The sequence below is a fragment of the Branchiostoma lanceolatum genome, chromosome 5 (assembly GCF_035083965.1).
Source record: "Branchiostoma lanceolatum isolate klBraLanc5 chromosome 5, klBraLanc5.hap2, whole genome shotgun sequence".
NCBI classification, from domain to species: domain Eukaryota; kingdom Metazoa; phylum Chordata; class Leptocardii; order Amphioxiformes; family Branchiostomatidae; genus Branchiostoma; species Branchiostoma lanceolatum.
The window spans coordinates 12,093,978-12,109,472 of record NC_089726.1 but is presented as its reverse complement, the minus strand read 5'-3'; the positions used below and the strand labels follow the sequence as shown (position 1 = coordinate 12,109,472).

Here is a 15,495-nt window from a genome sequence, read left to right as displayed (position 1 = left end):
CTTTCGTCAAAACCATCATCGAGACAGGAGATGTTGTGGTACCTTCAACATAAAACTTTAATGATTCCAATAATCTTAACCATATACACATGTACGGAATGTATCCCTCAAAAGAGGGATGATATAAAGACCTTTAAAGATATATTGTAATAAAAAATCTCAATTAGGCATCATCATTTCCAGGCTGACTGCAGTAGCACTACATGTATGTACAGACTTGACCAAGAGTTTTATACTGCCAGCCATTTTTGTTAGACACCACAGCACCACTTTTAGCTCATTGCACCAAGGTTAAGATATGGCAACCCCACAATAAAAGATGTCTACACTTAAAACCTACACTGGCATCCACTGTGTACTTTGTGACAGTGTTAGACCATGGAGTCTAAAGTATGCGACCTGATATTCACTCCACTCTGGCACAGTTAAAAATGTAGTCTGCTACATGATCATTGGCAAAAGAAGTCATAGCTGTATGCTACATCCCACAGGTCTGCACTGCATGTAAAATACATGAACGTTGATCATGAAGAGGATATTGTTAGTATCTTATGGTTACTGCAGTGGTAGAAATTCTCAGCAAAAGAAAAAACAACATTTAAGACTTATGTATAGAGTTTGTCTACTGCATGTACAGAGTATGTAAAAAAAGCCAACAACAATAAAGAGAGCTTTAGAAACTGTATACATACCACAAGCTCTACAAACATGCAAGTCAAAACAATACATGACACAACGATCTTGGACCTTATTTCCAAGGTAATGTGCATTCAACTTTCTTTTCAAGGTCCGTATCATGTCAAAAATCTTCTAGGACTTTCATAGAAGTTATGTACACTAAAACCATCAAGTAAAGTAAAGTATAAACAAAATTAACTGAAATGCTATACTTTTTGCAAAATGTCACTTTGTTCATAAGAAATATTCCAGTGTTAGAAATTTCTGAGTTTTGAAAAGTGATGTTCTATTTTTCTGATACTGTATATGTCAAGACTTCTGTAAAACTAAAAGAGACTAATAAAAATGTAGAAATTAATGACACTCTCCACTGCTAACCAGCAGAAACTATTTGAAAGGTATACATATCATATCAATGGCATTGTTGTCCTATGCCAGAAATTGTCATACATATTTGATACATCATAGGTCTCTGCTGTTGGGTGACATCAGTTGCATGCTTCCCTGCTTTTCAAGCACACACAGTAACTTATGTCTATGACACGTTGAAAAGCCTTTGGCATTTAAGCACTCAATCTACTACTGCATAGAGGTTTGACCATTGTATACGAAAGCAACTTATTTCTAATATATGCAGTATAAGTACAAGGTTGGTCATTAGCACTGTCAATCTATGGCCTTATAGGGGACACAAAATCTGTCACATGTCTACATTTGTTTCCTTTTATGACTCTGTAAACTTTTTCATATAAAAATGCCCCTCTCTCACATCATCCATCCCTTTTGTACCAGTTCCATACTAGAAACAAATGTAATCATCCAACCCTTAAGCTGGCTTCTGATTATTGCTAAGTTCGTCATATTTCTTATCAATGTCCACAAGCTCGTCACATGAAACCACTTCAAGTGGCACTTTTGTATATATTGCATACTGTATATATTTACAACTATGACAGCACAGTGTTTCACGGTCTACAAGTCCTGGCACTATCCCCAGCTGTGTTAGGTGGGTGTAGGGGTAGGCGGCTGGACTTTGGTGGGTGGAGGGCGGACTGGCCTCTTGCCTGCAGCGGCCTTGGACCTCTGGATCCGAGCCCTGGGGGAGGTGGAGCCGGAGAGGGACTTTTTCTCAACTGGTTTTGCTTCCTTTTCTATGCCAGGACTGAGAGAATGGTCACTTTCAGCCCCTCCGCCCGGAGTTAGGGGAGGTCCACTGTACGGTTGGGGAGAGTGCACAAATGGTCCTCTTGGGTGGGGTGCCATGCCGGGATGGTGAAGCGGTCCCATTCCCGGGGGAGGGGGACCCATGTAGTACTCTGGCCCGGGGTGTCCCGGGTGGCCATGCATTTGTGGTGGCCCGTGCATTTCTGGATAACTCTCGGGGAACTGGAAGTGAGGCAGATATCCAGGCTGAACGGGGGTGGCTGACCCCTGAGGGCTGGGGACTTGTGGCTGAGGGGAATAGTAAGGAGGGTAAGGTGAGAAGGACTGTGTGTGGGGAGATGGCTGTGCCTGCGGGGAGCTTTCTGCACTGACAGACACCATAGGGGAGGGCGGCTGCTGGGGATAATGGTAGGCAGGCGAGTATGGCACTGACTGAGGAGGGTACGGGGACTGTGGCAGGTAGGAAGGAGACGGGGTTGTCTGAGGAACTGGGGACTGTTGAGGGAAAGATGTCGCCTGGGAGTAAGGAGGCTGGGGTGTGAAGCTCTGAGTGGGGGTAGATGCTGCTGGATAGGCTGGATGTGGAGTGTGGGGACTCTGTGGCGGCTGGGTAGCTTGGACTGGGTAAGGAGGAGGGTGGAGGGGTTGCTGGGGGGAAGGATGAGGCTGGGGAGGCTGGGTGTGGGGAGCTTCTCGAGGGAGAGGGGACAGGTGGACCTGTGGGTGGGCTACCTCGCCTGGGGTGGTAGTGGCCTGCCCCTGTGCAGAGCTCTGGGAACAAGATGGCTGTCCTGCCACAGGCACTAATTTAGCACCAGGTGAAACATGTGGTGAAGCTTGTAGCTGGGACGACACAGCCTCCAAGTACTGTTGGTGTTCTGCTGTCTCCCCGAAATCTGTCTGGGACGTCGTCACTGGCTGCTCAGCATGACCTTCCGAGAAGTCTTCGGTAATGTATGGAACAAGGGGCCTGTGATTGGTGGCAGACCCTATTGACGGAATAGGCTTCCCTTGGACTTCCCCTACATCCTTTGTCTTATCTTCCTGTCCTTTCTCATTTGAAACTGGTCCAGTTGAGATCTCAATCAGGTTTCCTGTCCTCCCAGAAGCCTCTGTGTGCTCAGCCTTGTCTGATTGTAGAGTATCCATGAAGTTTGGCTTGACTGGGGATATCAACAACAAACAGGTTTTTAAGGGAGGGTATCAGACCAGAATGTCTCTAAAGAATATCATCAATATAAATTTGCTGACTGGATGTATCAATTGTTGTATTTGGTTCAAGTGTGACAGATACATGTAGCACTAAATCTCATCTGCTTAAAATCTTTCGTGAGCATTTTATACAAGCATGTTTCAGCATGCTTCATACAGAGAACACAATGTCCATTCTTTGTTCCATGTAAATTAAACAATATGTCCTACCTTCAGATTCCTTTCCCTTCTCCTTCTGTTCCCCTTTCCAGCTTGTGAAGACACTCAGGAACTCATTTAGACTGGTTACCCCAATCCCTGCCTTCCAGAATATCCCAGCCTGCTCGCTGCTCTGATCAAGGTCTGTGGTAAGGGATAAAAAAATGTGCTTAAACAATACGAGGTAGAATATTGCCAGGAACAGAGCTGAAAGCAAAGGTGTCTGGAAGAGTAGGTCTTTGCCATATGTTTGCAGATATTAGTGTATCAACACCTTTATGTTGTGCATTAAAATGAAATGTACTGACTTACTTGAAATGAAAAGTACATTGTCAAAAGGATGATCAAAGTGTCATTACTTTGAAATTGTAGAACCTTGATAGATGGTAGAATTTTCATTTCAAAACTCTTTTTTACAGGAGAATATTCATGAGAAATTAGCAATACATGTATTATGAATGAAACAAATATAAATTATATTTGTTTGATTAATACATCAAAGCATTAGGGAATTCCCAGTACACGTGGCCTGGATATTTCAAAGAAAACTAAAGTAACATTCAAATCATTGGTATATTGACGTCATGACACAACACTTTGCCTCAAGTAATTTGATGGGTATATAAGACATCAATCCTGCAACAAGTTTTATGCTATTTTTTCTGTATCTACATGTACAAAACTATGATTTGCAAAATTACGTATACCATGGCATCACACAATATTACTTTTGACTTAAACAAAGGGTCAAGAATGCAACACTGTACAATACCACAGAAAGGCAAAAAGATTCCCTTGTCACCAAATCTCTCTACTAGCTACAAATACTGGTTATTTACCGCTACCATATGCACAGACGGACAGAAAGGAAAAACAGGGCTGCACAATGTTAACCTCCACCAGCTGTAGACATCCAGCATTGTGAAAAAGAGCACTAAAAGCTTGTCGTGCAAACAGGGAGAAGGCTTGAGGGATACAGTAACATGGTTTTCAGGAAAGTCTGATTCCAAGACATACCAGCTTCTTTGCAGTACTGATCCAGGTCTGCAGATGAGATTTGCATGGGAGAAAATATTCATCAGTTTAACTGCCATTCATCCATCTTGGTACTTGCTAATTTGAACTTTACATTTAACCCTCCTGTGATTTTTCTATTCTACATCAACCTGGTGAGCTGACAAAAGAATGTTGGTGAGAAGCCCTTTTACTTAATATTCAGGACTATAACCACGTCCATTGATAAGATTATAACTAAAAGCTGACAGCACCAGAACTTCAAACTATGAACATACCTAAATTTGTACAATTAGAATCTACAGAAAATTCCAGGTTATATGGCTAGATCCACCAAGCTGAAGGTTAGGCATACAATTCCATATTCTTATACATACTACGGAGAAAACAAAAGTCATTACCTGTCAGCATGACAATGTGCCTGCAAGTTTCCAGGTTCTCTAACTGGATCTTGGCAACACAAGGGAGCATCTCAATAGGTGTCTTGTCCCCCTCCCGGCAACCATGCAGCAGTGGGAGATATTCTGCCAGGCCCTTCCTGATGTACTCATCCAGACAACACAACATCTTCCAGCTGTCTTCCCGCTGAGCGTAATCCAGTGTTACGTCATTCCTAGACAGGAGGGAAATCATCTTCAGTGAGTGTCACAAAGATGCAGTCCATAAGGACTAACATATTAAGTGAATTAGTGAACTACTGGGAAATGAATCGGATGTAATTCAAACTTCCATCATGACTGGCTCAGCCCTGGACTGACTGATGGCCCTGTCCAGTGAAATGTTAACAACAATGAAGAATCTTTTAAACTTTGTACAGTCTTGCTCAGAAGTTCTGCAATAGTCCATCAGTCCAAATTAATGAACAGAACAATCAGTCTACAAAACACAGTAATGCTCCATTGCAAAAGAATCCATTACAGTACATACACAGGTTTAAATTTTCCAACATGACTGACTGATGGTCCAGTATCATCTTAGCAACAATGAAGAAGCGTCCAAACTTTTGGACAGTCTTGCTATTTCAATCAGGAGGTCTGCATTAATCCAGCAGTCCTGTGCCATAGTATACCGTTTCAGATTGCTTTAAACTGTTTCTCCTTTCTGTGTGATGAGGCTGCCTAACAATCAACACTTACTTCATCTTCTCCAGGCTGAGGCGAGTGCTGTAGTGCAGCTTCATCGTCCACGGCTCATCCTTGTCAAAGGTCTGCTCCTCCATAAACTGGCACAATGCCTGCAGCTCACCTGGAGTAGATGGATTAGTGTGAAGTGTTTACTGGTCTTCTTAAGAACAAACAATAAACTTCTAAGGGTTGGATCAATAAACATCTTGTTGATAGATCTATGGACTTCTTAAAAATATTTCGAGTCGTAAGAAAGAATTTCTCTCTTCTCACCTGAGCTGGCTTTGATGAGAACTTTCTCGTCTGGCACAACAATGGCACCCCGTGTGAAGATGTGGCAGTAGGTCTGGTTCCGCAAGTCATCGATGGAGTCAAGACCAACAAACTTAACCATTGGCATCCTGGGATAGTCAATAAATGTAGACTAGGGTGTGTAATAAAATATTTGTCATCTGCTAGAGGAAAAAAACCCCTTCTATAATCCAAATCTTTATTTAAGCTTTATTTTGTGCTCATCATAGCACATAGCATGTACTGTAAAATACATCAAATTCCACTGGAACCCTACAGTAAAACTTCCCCGCTAATAGACCCTTACCATAGTGTACTGTTTGCTAATAATTAGATATTGTTTCAACAATCAAAACAAAAATTTTAAGTCGTGCAAGCTTTCGTAAGAGAATAGAGGACAATACATTCCTCTGATCAGTCTGTAACAACAGCAAGTCTTTACCTCTTCAGCTCGTACAAGTTTGGAATGTTTGCCACGTCGGGTGTGTCAGAGTTCCTGATGACGACCCACACATCAACCCCGGGAATGTCGGCCACCATGGACAGGTTAAAGGGGTCAAGTTCTGTCCCACCAGCACTCAGTAAGAAGTCCTGTAGGACGGAGGATTTCACTGTGAGGAAAATGCTCTCAGCATGGGAGTATTGTTGCTGTAGTTGTCTGAGGGCACGATTAGCTGATGCAAGCTCTTAAGCATATTAAGATAAAATGCTTCTGAAAGGTTCAGGTCTCCTATACATAAAAGCAGACACAAAGATATAGTGTATATTGTAATGAAAAGAAAAATATCACTGTGACAGTTCTTTCTATATGGGAATATCAAAAATGTGACTTAGGGACCAATACTTGAAAGTTGGTGTTAAGGACTGTTGGTTGGTGTGATGAAGTTGAGGTAGTTGTAGTGACACTAAAAGAACATCATGGCAACACACATATTTCTGACTGTCACAAGTATTTCCCCAAATTTAAGCACTCTACCTTGACTTCCTGCAGAGCAGCATCACTGTGAGGATTGTAGACATAGAACCAGTTCTGCGCTGAGCTGCTAGGCGGCGCTTCCTGCTGTTGTTGGTCTGGAGATTTCTCACCATAAGCTGCAGGATCTGCTGGTGGTGGTGAGGACTGGGCAAGGATGAGCTCTGTATCCGAGTCTGAGGTGATGGGACTGGCATAGCTCACTTCTAGTGGCACATTAGCCTGGGAAGATATTGATACAGACAGTGAAGTAGAACAGTTGTATTAACACTTTCCTGGCATTTTAGATGTTGAACAAATAAGTGTCTTAGGCTATGTTGATTTGATTAATATGAATGACATCCTCTGGGGACCCCAAAACTGATGCGTGCAAATAAAAAGAAAAGTTTGGAAAAAAGTTGCCATTATGAAATCTGCATGGTCAGGAAGGATGAACAAAAATAAACAGAGTATGGTATACCGAAACATAAGTTCTTTCTTCTTCTTTCAAAAGTTCTTCTTTGATTTTGGAACTGACTTTGGCATTCTGCGACATTAGTATCCATTTTCCAAAATACTTTGTGCACTTTACAGCATGTATTTCTCAATTTGCAGCTGTTTTTTTTACGAATTAAAGTATGGCCAAAAACTTTTTTTGGAAACAATCGAAAATTGATGCACGCACAGATGTAATCCATAAAGTTTTTTTAAGTCCAGAATTAAGGAATCTAGAGGACAACCTTTTCTGATTTGGACCCTCTCTGCTTCAGCTTCTTGAGGTTCTTCTTTTGTCTCTTGCTGAGTTTTTTGAAGGTCTCATGGTCCTCTTCTGCTACATCCTGTATCTCATTACTGTATCTGAGATTTTGAAGGTAAGAAAAATTGTGATTCATAAGTTGAAGCACTGAGTTGAGCATTCAAAATTACGAAAAAGACTTAATAGTGGATGTTCACATTTCATACTGAAATCTTTGCGATTTGTAACGCCCTATCACATCAAACAAAAAGTTTGAGATATCTCCAGCAGAAAAAATCCCAGAGATGATTTACCTGGTCATTAGGGTATTGACAATCCTTGCAGTTCTTGCTCGAGCTTGCAAGATCCTTTCCTTGGCTTCAGTGCTGAGGTTCATAAACCTGACAGAGCCACCCAAGTGGCCCTCATCAGTCTCTGATGCAGACCCCTTATCTCTGGCATGCTTGCGTGGACTGCCGGCAAGGTCCACCAACCTAGTTTTAGTGGCAAGGTAGGAGCCCTTTGTCACAGCATCCAACTTGGAGTGGGATTCCTTAGAGCAGTGTTTGGACAATTGGCTTAGGTGGCTTCTAAAGTGTTCTGCATCCTCTTCATTCTCAAAGACTTCCACATCAGAGTCATACTCTAGATTACTGTGAAACCTCTGCCACTTTAAGTGTCTGTCCTGAGACAAATCCATTTCTGCATGTCTCTTGTTCCCCCTGACCATGGCCACAGCCTGGCTGGACAGTGCTGGGAGATGAGATCCTTGATCTCTCAAGCCAGATCCAACCACATCAGCCTGGGAACTGTGGCCTGCCTGTGGAAGGTTGTAAGACTCCAAAGTATCTGATATCTGCTCGAAGAAGTCCTTCAACAGATCCACAACAATCTCATCTGTAGCCTCATGATCGACATGTACAGAGAACTCTCCTTGGTATGGCAATGATACCCACTGTTTCTTGGCTTCTTCATCATCATGTTTCTGACCTGATGCTAGGGAACAGGACACTTTCTGGACAGGTTTTATTGCAATCGGTGTCCCATACTCTCCATATAGATACTCAGTATGTGTGTAGTCATCCTTGTCTTGGGTTCTAGTGTCAGCTGCAGATCTACCAGCTGCAATAAGTTCATTGACGAGGGCCTCAACGTTCGAGTGAGGTCCAGAACTTTTCCCAGCTGTGTTGGTCTCCACATCAGGTCTGTCGCGAAACTCAACTTTCCTGACATCTTCATGAATCTGCACATTTTCTGTATTCTCAACACTGCTGTCAAACACCCTAGCAAAGTCTCTGTCAACCTCATCAATGATGCGATCAATGTTAGTTGAGCTGTTATCGTATCTCCCTTCATCCAGAAGAGGGCTATCTCCTCCATCATCCACACCAGGAGGAGGAGGCTCCGATGATGGGATGGACAGTTTAGGGACTGACGGTGTGAAGACGTAATGCGACTGAGATTGGCTGTGCCAAGGAGGACACTGTTCTGTCATATCCCATCCTGGCACTGACCAGGACCCTTTCTGTTCAGAACCGTTGCCTTGTGTTTGAGGCATGGTACTGTGGGATTTCATAGACTCTGATGCCCCTGGCATGGCAACTGTGGGTTGATCAACTCCAGCAGGATGTGAATCCCTTTGAAGATGAGCTAAGTAGTCAAACTGGCGCTCTTCACTGGACTTTCTGGAGGGCATCTCGAACAGAGTAGATGTTTGTGGCTTTACTTCTGCATCAGAAACCTTTGTCCACTGTGGCAAAGCTGGATCCAGGCAGGTTTTAGTTTTAATGTTGATGACAATAGGCTTCAGCTTAGCCTTCAGCGGCCTCACAAAAGTATGAGGTGCTGGGGCTTCTGGTTCATCCACCAATTCTGGAACCTCTCCAGCCATCTCCACTTTGAACGCAACAGAGGCTGCATCTGGTACTGGTGCCTGACTCTGTGGCAAGCAAGGGCCTCTTGTTTCTCCCAAGGTGTCTGCCTGGTTATAGTCTTGTGCTATTGGTGATGTTGGGTGCACTTCATCAGGAGCATTTTCATGGTTGAGTAAAGGAATGTTAGTTGCATACCTCTCTGGCAAGGGCAAAGGAACTAGGGAGTCCATGACAATATCATCAATCCTTGTTGCCATCTTGGAGTCTACATTACCAGCACTTCTCTGCGAAAGCTTTAGGTGCTTTCCTTCAGAGAAAGAGAGGTCGATAGCATTGAGCAAGGGACTTAGATCATTGCTGTCATCGCACAAGGTACTAGTCTTTTGCTGCAAGTTTTTCAGGGCAAAGTGCACAACTGCATCTATGTTACCCTGCCTTTGATAGGTACATGGCTCTTCTTTGTTTTCCCACCTATGACCACCTTCAGATGCTGTGACTATTGTGCTTGATGTTTTTTGCTCAATGTCAACTTTTGTCTTGTTACCTTCTTCTCTCTTAACAACGGTATGAGTCCTTTCACTTGAGGTGTCTCTGAGATGCTGTCTGTTCCTTTCTTTTTCCATTTTTTCCATCTCCATTTTCCTGGTGATCTGCCGTTCGGTACGTCTGATTGCATAATCAGTATCTACCAAGGTTTCCCTCACTTTATCTGGGTACTTCACGTCATGCTTACATGAGAGGTAGAACTGGGAGAACCTGGTGAGACGTGAAAGACGCTTAGCTTGTGTCGTGTCCTTAGTGCCTTGTGAGTCTTCTGACACAGAAACAGCCAAGGCAGAAAGCCCTTTCTCCTCAAGTGTCTTAGATACCTCCTTCTCAAAGTCATCATATGCATCGTGTATGACATCCTTTGCATTTTTAGGAGCAATGCTTTGGACTTTGGCTAGTTTATTGCCAGGGGACTTAATCTTTCCACCTGCAGACTTGCCAAGAGCTGCCTTTGATCCTGCTACCGGCGACTGTTTCAAATTAGCTATAGTGATAGTACCTGGTTTCTTCAACACTTTTCCCTGTGCTTCAAACACAGGAGAGCTTGCTCTACTTCCTTTCTTCATAACCTTTTTCCCTGCCTTTTTCCCTGCCTTCTCTTTCATTAACCTCGTTACCACTAGTTCAGCAATGGTAGGCTTTCGGGCAACTACTGGTTTAACTGGCTTGTTTGCTGCTATGATTTCTGCGGGAGACTTTATGATAACAGACTGCTTTGGTGGAACTTTGTTTTGTGACGCCTCAACAACCGTTGGTGTTTCTTTTTTCTCCTCCCTTGCATCCATACTGTCTTGCATATCAACTCTCTCAGTAGATGATGGAACAAGTGGACTTGTTGCTGCTGCAGGTTCAATAACAGTGTGTTTTGTAATTTGGGACTTACTTTCTTTTTCAGCAGACATTAAAATGGCTTCTTCAGCAGACATTGAAATGGATGCTTCAGCAGACATTGAAATGGATGCTTCAGCAGACATTGAAATGGATGCTACTTCTTTCTCTGCATGCAGAGCTTTATTCTCTGAAACTGCAACTTTCTCTGCTACAGGTCCAACATTATCTTGGTCCACTTGCTTTTGGACTGCAGGCAAAGGAGACTCTGCAGACACCACAGTTGATGTAGAGGCAGCAGCAGCTGCTTGGATGGAACAAGGCTGTTCCAAGGCTTTTGTACTTTCATGTTTCAACCTGTTAAGTGACAGGGAAGGGATCACAAGCCCTGGTGGCTGCAGTGGCACCTGAGGCAGTGATACATTCTGATCTGGTGCAGTTGTTGTCACAGTTTGAGGTGGTACTGTTGTTGCAGGAGACACTGGTGTATAGGTATGGACAGGGGTGTGGGTAGGAGATAGGGGTGTTGGAGCCATCTGGACAGGGGAGCTGACAGTCACTGCAACCGGTGATGATGAACTGGATCTTTTCACAACTCCAGATCTGTACTCCACACGGACAGGTTCAAGTTTTACCCGCTGTGGTAAGTCCAAGTCTGTTGTCTCAGAGATTGGATGTTCTGACATCTGGACGTCTTCAGATGTAAATGTCTGATCATCAAGAGTAGGTTTAGAATATGGCATAGGTTTTTCAGCACCTGTTGCAACACCTGTAGGTTTAATGTCTAGAAGTGGAGTAGCTGTCTGTTGAGGAGCAATGATAGCTGGATGCTTTGCCCATGGATGCTCCTTACAAGCATCCACCTCCGACTTATTTGCAACAGTCTCTTCAACAGCAGCACTTTCTGATGTTGGTGCCATTGATACCATTTTCAAGTCAACAGTTGGAACAACTGATGAGGTTACTGCTTTTTCCTGAGCATTTCCTTGCTCACTTGGCTGCTGCCCTGGTCTAAACTTCTCCAACCACCATGACACCTTCTCCTTCACTTCACTAAGGGAGATCCTCGTGGATTCCTTACGTGAGCCAGTGGAGCTATCCGCATTTAACAGTGGGGCAATGTCCTTCTGTCGGTGAGCAGAATCTGCATTGGTTGTTATCTCATGTTCAGTCTTTACATGTCCTCGATGTGATGAAGACCTGACACTGCTTTCAAAACCAAATCTATTGGTACCAGTTTTCAGGTCTTCCTTCAGCCAATGCATCACATCTTCTGCAAACTTTGGCAGAGGCAGATCACAAGGTTCTCTCTGCTGAGTCTTTGTGCATCTTGAGGAGCTGCCTTGCTTCTGCTTGCATAGCTTCTTGCTCAAACGAGGGTCCAGCATTGCAGAGGCTGTGGAGCGAAGCAGTCCTGACCGCTGAGCACCTTGAGTGGTGCTGAGAGTTAGGTCTTCCTCAAACTTGTCTGTACGACACTGGAACCCAATCCCTGCAGACCTTAGCCTGAAGAGGTAACAAAATGAAAAGGTTGTTTTCACCGAACTGTTGTAAATTGAACTATAGTATGATTACAGGCTAATATCACAATCACAGCTATGATGCTATTTTAGGAAAGATTTAACTAATAAAGCTGGCAGAGTTTGTTTAAAAGACACTTAATATAAGGAATAGTATTTTGGGAGGACAAAAAACACAAATGACAGCTTACCAAGAATGTCCTGCATTTGTAACATGAAGATCATCGCCTGCAATAAAAATGCAAACATAATGAGGGATAATCTACTGCACAACCACGTCAAGATACATCTGGGACCACAATTAGTTATGAAAAGAAATGCTAAAATCTTTAAAAAAAGCACACACTAACACCTTACTTAGAAATATGTACAACAGACCCTTTGAAGGAAATCATGCAGAAGAAGACAGCTTACCATCCAAAAGTTCCTTCCAGTATAAGTTATTCATCCATTTTTTAAGGGCACCAAATAATTCACAAGAGTTTTGTGGCCAATCATACCCATGCAGATTAAGGCATTGAGATTGAAATCACACTTAAAGCTTCACTCCATCATACTAATAGAAATCTAAGACAGAGTGCCTGCTGACTATTTGGTTAGATTAAAGAGCTTTAACAGTCTGATTGGAAAGAATACTGAAGTACATATTGTTTTGACCTTTTGGTTGCAGGCATTTGAGTTGGTCATCGTTAGCTGAAAGCAAAATCTGACATCAATATGGCAAGTTTGAAAAAAAAACTGACACTACCTGTGACAAAACAACAAATTTTGAAGTACAATAATCTTACATGACCAATTTTACAAATATCAACTTTCTTTATACTACAAATAAGTAGAGCTGTTTGGACTTGATAATTTGACCTACTGTTTACCTATTATATACAGTATGCATCTGGTTATAAACTCTATGTTCATCCTCACTTCAGTGAAAATGGCATCACGATGCTTAGTCTTTAAAATAAGAAAACTGAGGACTACTGCAAGGTTCACTGTAAATATCATCATTTGCTATTTCAGAAATGATATTAAGTCTACTATATCATAGGAAAACAGAACTTTATCCACCTACCTCCTAATCCTGGAATGACAACTTTCTGCTCATCTTGTTCCTGCATGCAGAATAGGAACGATTGAAACACATTAAGCGTAATTGCATCCTAAATAAAATATACTGTATAACATCACTTACGCAACCAAACATCTTGAACAAAGGATATTTAGTTTTGGATTTTTCAAAATAACAGTATTTGCAAAACAGCCAATGGTGTACGAGAGCCCGATTGATGTGTGTCTCAACATTACCTTAGTTTGAAGTTTGCTTAAATTACAGGAATCCTGCATGCCATTGTGTGCCTTTGTCCTTCAGATGAAATGAAGTTTTCTGCTTTGCTAATAAAGTAACTCATAATTTATATCATCTTGCCATATTCAATAAGAAGTGGTGGGTCTGTTGTGGAAATTTCAGTAAGTTTTCTTCCTTAAATCATCAACAGAGACCTTTTTGTTGCAGCATATAATAAGAATAACAATCTCTCTGATAGCTTTGTGACAATATCATTGTTGGAGATGTACTCAACAGTGCTTGAAGTAAACTTGACAATTGAGACTACTTTTGCTGTTTGTTCCACATTCAATCCAGAAGTCCATTTTTCATTTGTGATGTCATTAATACTATTGAAGAAGTAGTGGGTTTACTGCTGTATAATGTGCCACAGTAGTCAGTAGCATCAATGACACACAATATAAATGTCTGTCTCTGGAATGTGCAACTGATGAAGTTGTTCTTGATGTACAACCTGGAGGTGTCGAAACTAGATAATGGTCTTGATGGCTCTTGCCAATTGTTATTGAACACTACACAGCTGCCAATTTTTGAACATCCAAAAGCTCAGATCACAGGAACCTATGTCTGTAAGATAGCTGCAAGAGTGGCTACTTTTACTGTATGTATAAAACAACTGAATAGTTGTCGAGCATCTACAATGATGTCTTCTACCCATGGCTGTCAGCTGAACTGATTAGATAATCTCCTAACATGACATTTTGTCCTTCTCTGCCTAGTATCCTGCCCAGAGGCTTTAGAAATCAAACCTGCCCTTGAACATGAATGTAGCATCTAAAATGCATAAATTTGCATGATACTTAACATGCAGGTATGATGCTAGTCTTTGCATACAAGAAATGCATGTTATGTTAAGGACAAATTTGCATGAGACTCTCATTGCCATATCTACATATCCTATTATATAAGCTAGCAATATTTCCTAACGTCAACTACGCAAGTGAGGTTACTTGCATAAATTTACCATCTGTTTGAATATAATTGCAAAGTGGCAATGATATCTGGTTAGCATTTGTCAAATTTTGCCACTCAAGGGTAGATGTATGCAATCCTACAAACTGTTGATGATGCGATTTATGGTGCGATATGGTGTAAATGAGAAGTCAATGCTTGAGCTGTCTACCAAGCTGTCAAGGGTTGGTGCATGCATGCTCACGATCAGATGACACACTCTTCTGCTCTTAGATACTATAATGGAAACTTTGGAACGCAAACATTGGGGCATATAGTGACAAAGGTTGATAGCATGGTGTTACCTTAGGGTTTTGGTCAAGATCTCTTAATAAGGTGTCTTTAGTACACATTGTTATGGAAGAGAAAGATTTGGAAACTTGTCAGTCCTGAAAGGTGCACTAAATATTCTCCTTAAACAAGTGGTGATGAAGTGACACTTTTGTCGAGTCTTGTTAGTTTTTAACGGTCCAAGCAACATGCACCTCTGGCACATTGCCTTCTGGCAACTTTCCAGCACCAGTTAGTCAAGCAAAACCAGATGGAGTCATTGTCAGGTTGTTAGGGTTGAGTACAGTCTACAGACCACCAGGTTCTTCTTCCTTGGTTCAACCCATTGTGGATGTTGGTCCAGGACATTGCAAAATTGAGGTCCGTGTTGTAGTTTGTCCTTCAGGTGTCTTGGAAGACGTATGTCGACATCTTGACAAATTCCATGAAGCACTATGATTCTCCAGCTCTAAGTTTAAGTGTTACTGCCATGAACGTTGATGATTACATGTACATGTTAGGTGTCAGTCAAAGCTAAAAAAAGGCAAACCACTGATTTCTCAGCAGATTCAAGATTATATACTAGTTGAAACATCTTGAAAAAGATAACAGAATTTGAATTGGTCTAGAGCAATTATGGCAGATCACTTTTGAGTTTCCTATTAGACAAAATTTGAAATATATGTTCCCCCGTTATAAAAAAACATTTCAAAAGGGTTCTAAACCTGCACTAACTGTAACACAATGTGGTGGTGACAATGAAAAATGCTGCACAAAAACAGAACCATGCAA

At 42.0% G+C, this 15,495-nt stretch overlaps 1 protein-coding gene across 4 annotated transcripts in view; it reads right to left on the bottom strand.

Annotated features, from left to right (window-relative positions):
* Nucleotides 1-39: 39 nt before the first annotated feature.
* The window catches only part of LOC136435166 (uncharacterized), a 40,091-nt gene continuing 24,635 nt past the window's right edge, over nt 40-15,495 (bottom strand). For 2 of the 4 annotated variants that reach the window (XM_066428404.1, XM_066428405.1), the window contains exons 20-32: nt 13,210-13,249; nt 12,798-12,833; nt 12,332-12,368; nt 7,684-12,126; nt 7,374-7,491; nt 6,658-6,876; nt 6,124-6,272; nt 5,664-5,791; nt 5,403-5,511; nt 4,668-4,879; nt 4,270-4,296; nt 3,265-3,396; nt 40-3,005 (exon numbers count right to left, since the gene is read on the bottom strand). In XM_066428404.1, coding sequence (XP_066284501.1) covers nt 1,681-3,005; nt 3,265-3,396; nt 4,270-4,296; nt 4,668-4,879; nt 5,403-5,511; nt 5,664-5,791; nt 6,124-6,272; nt 6,658-6,876; nt 7,374-7,491; nt 7,684-12,126; nt 12,332-12,368; nt 12,798-12,833; nt 13,210-13,249 — 6,975 coding nt within the window. In that variant the 3' untranslated portion in view covers nt 40-1,680. The remainder of the gene's footprint in view (nt 3,006-3,264; nt 3,397-4,269; nt 4,297-4,667; nt 4,880-5,402; nt 5,512-5,663; nt 5,792-6,123; nt 6,273-6,657; nt 6,877-7,373; nt 7,492-7,683; nt 12,127-12,331; nt 12,369-12,797; nt 12,834-13,209; nt 13,250-15,495) is intronic. The other 2 variants (XM_066428406.1, XM_066428407.1) reach the window with 2 other exon arrangements.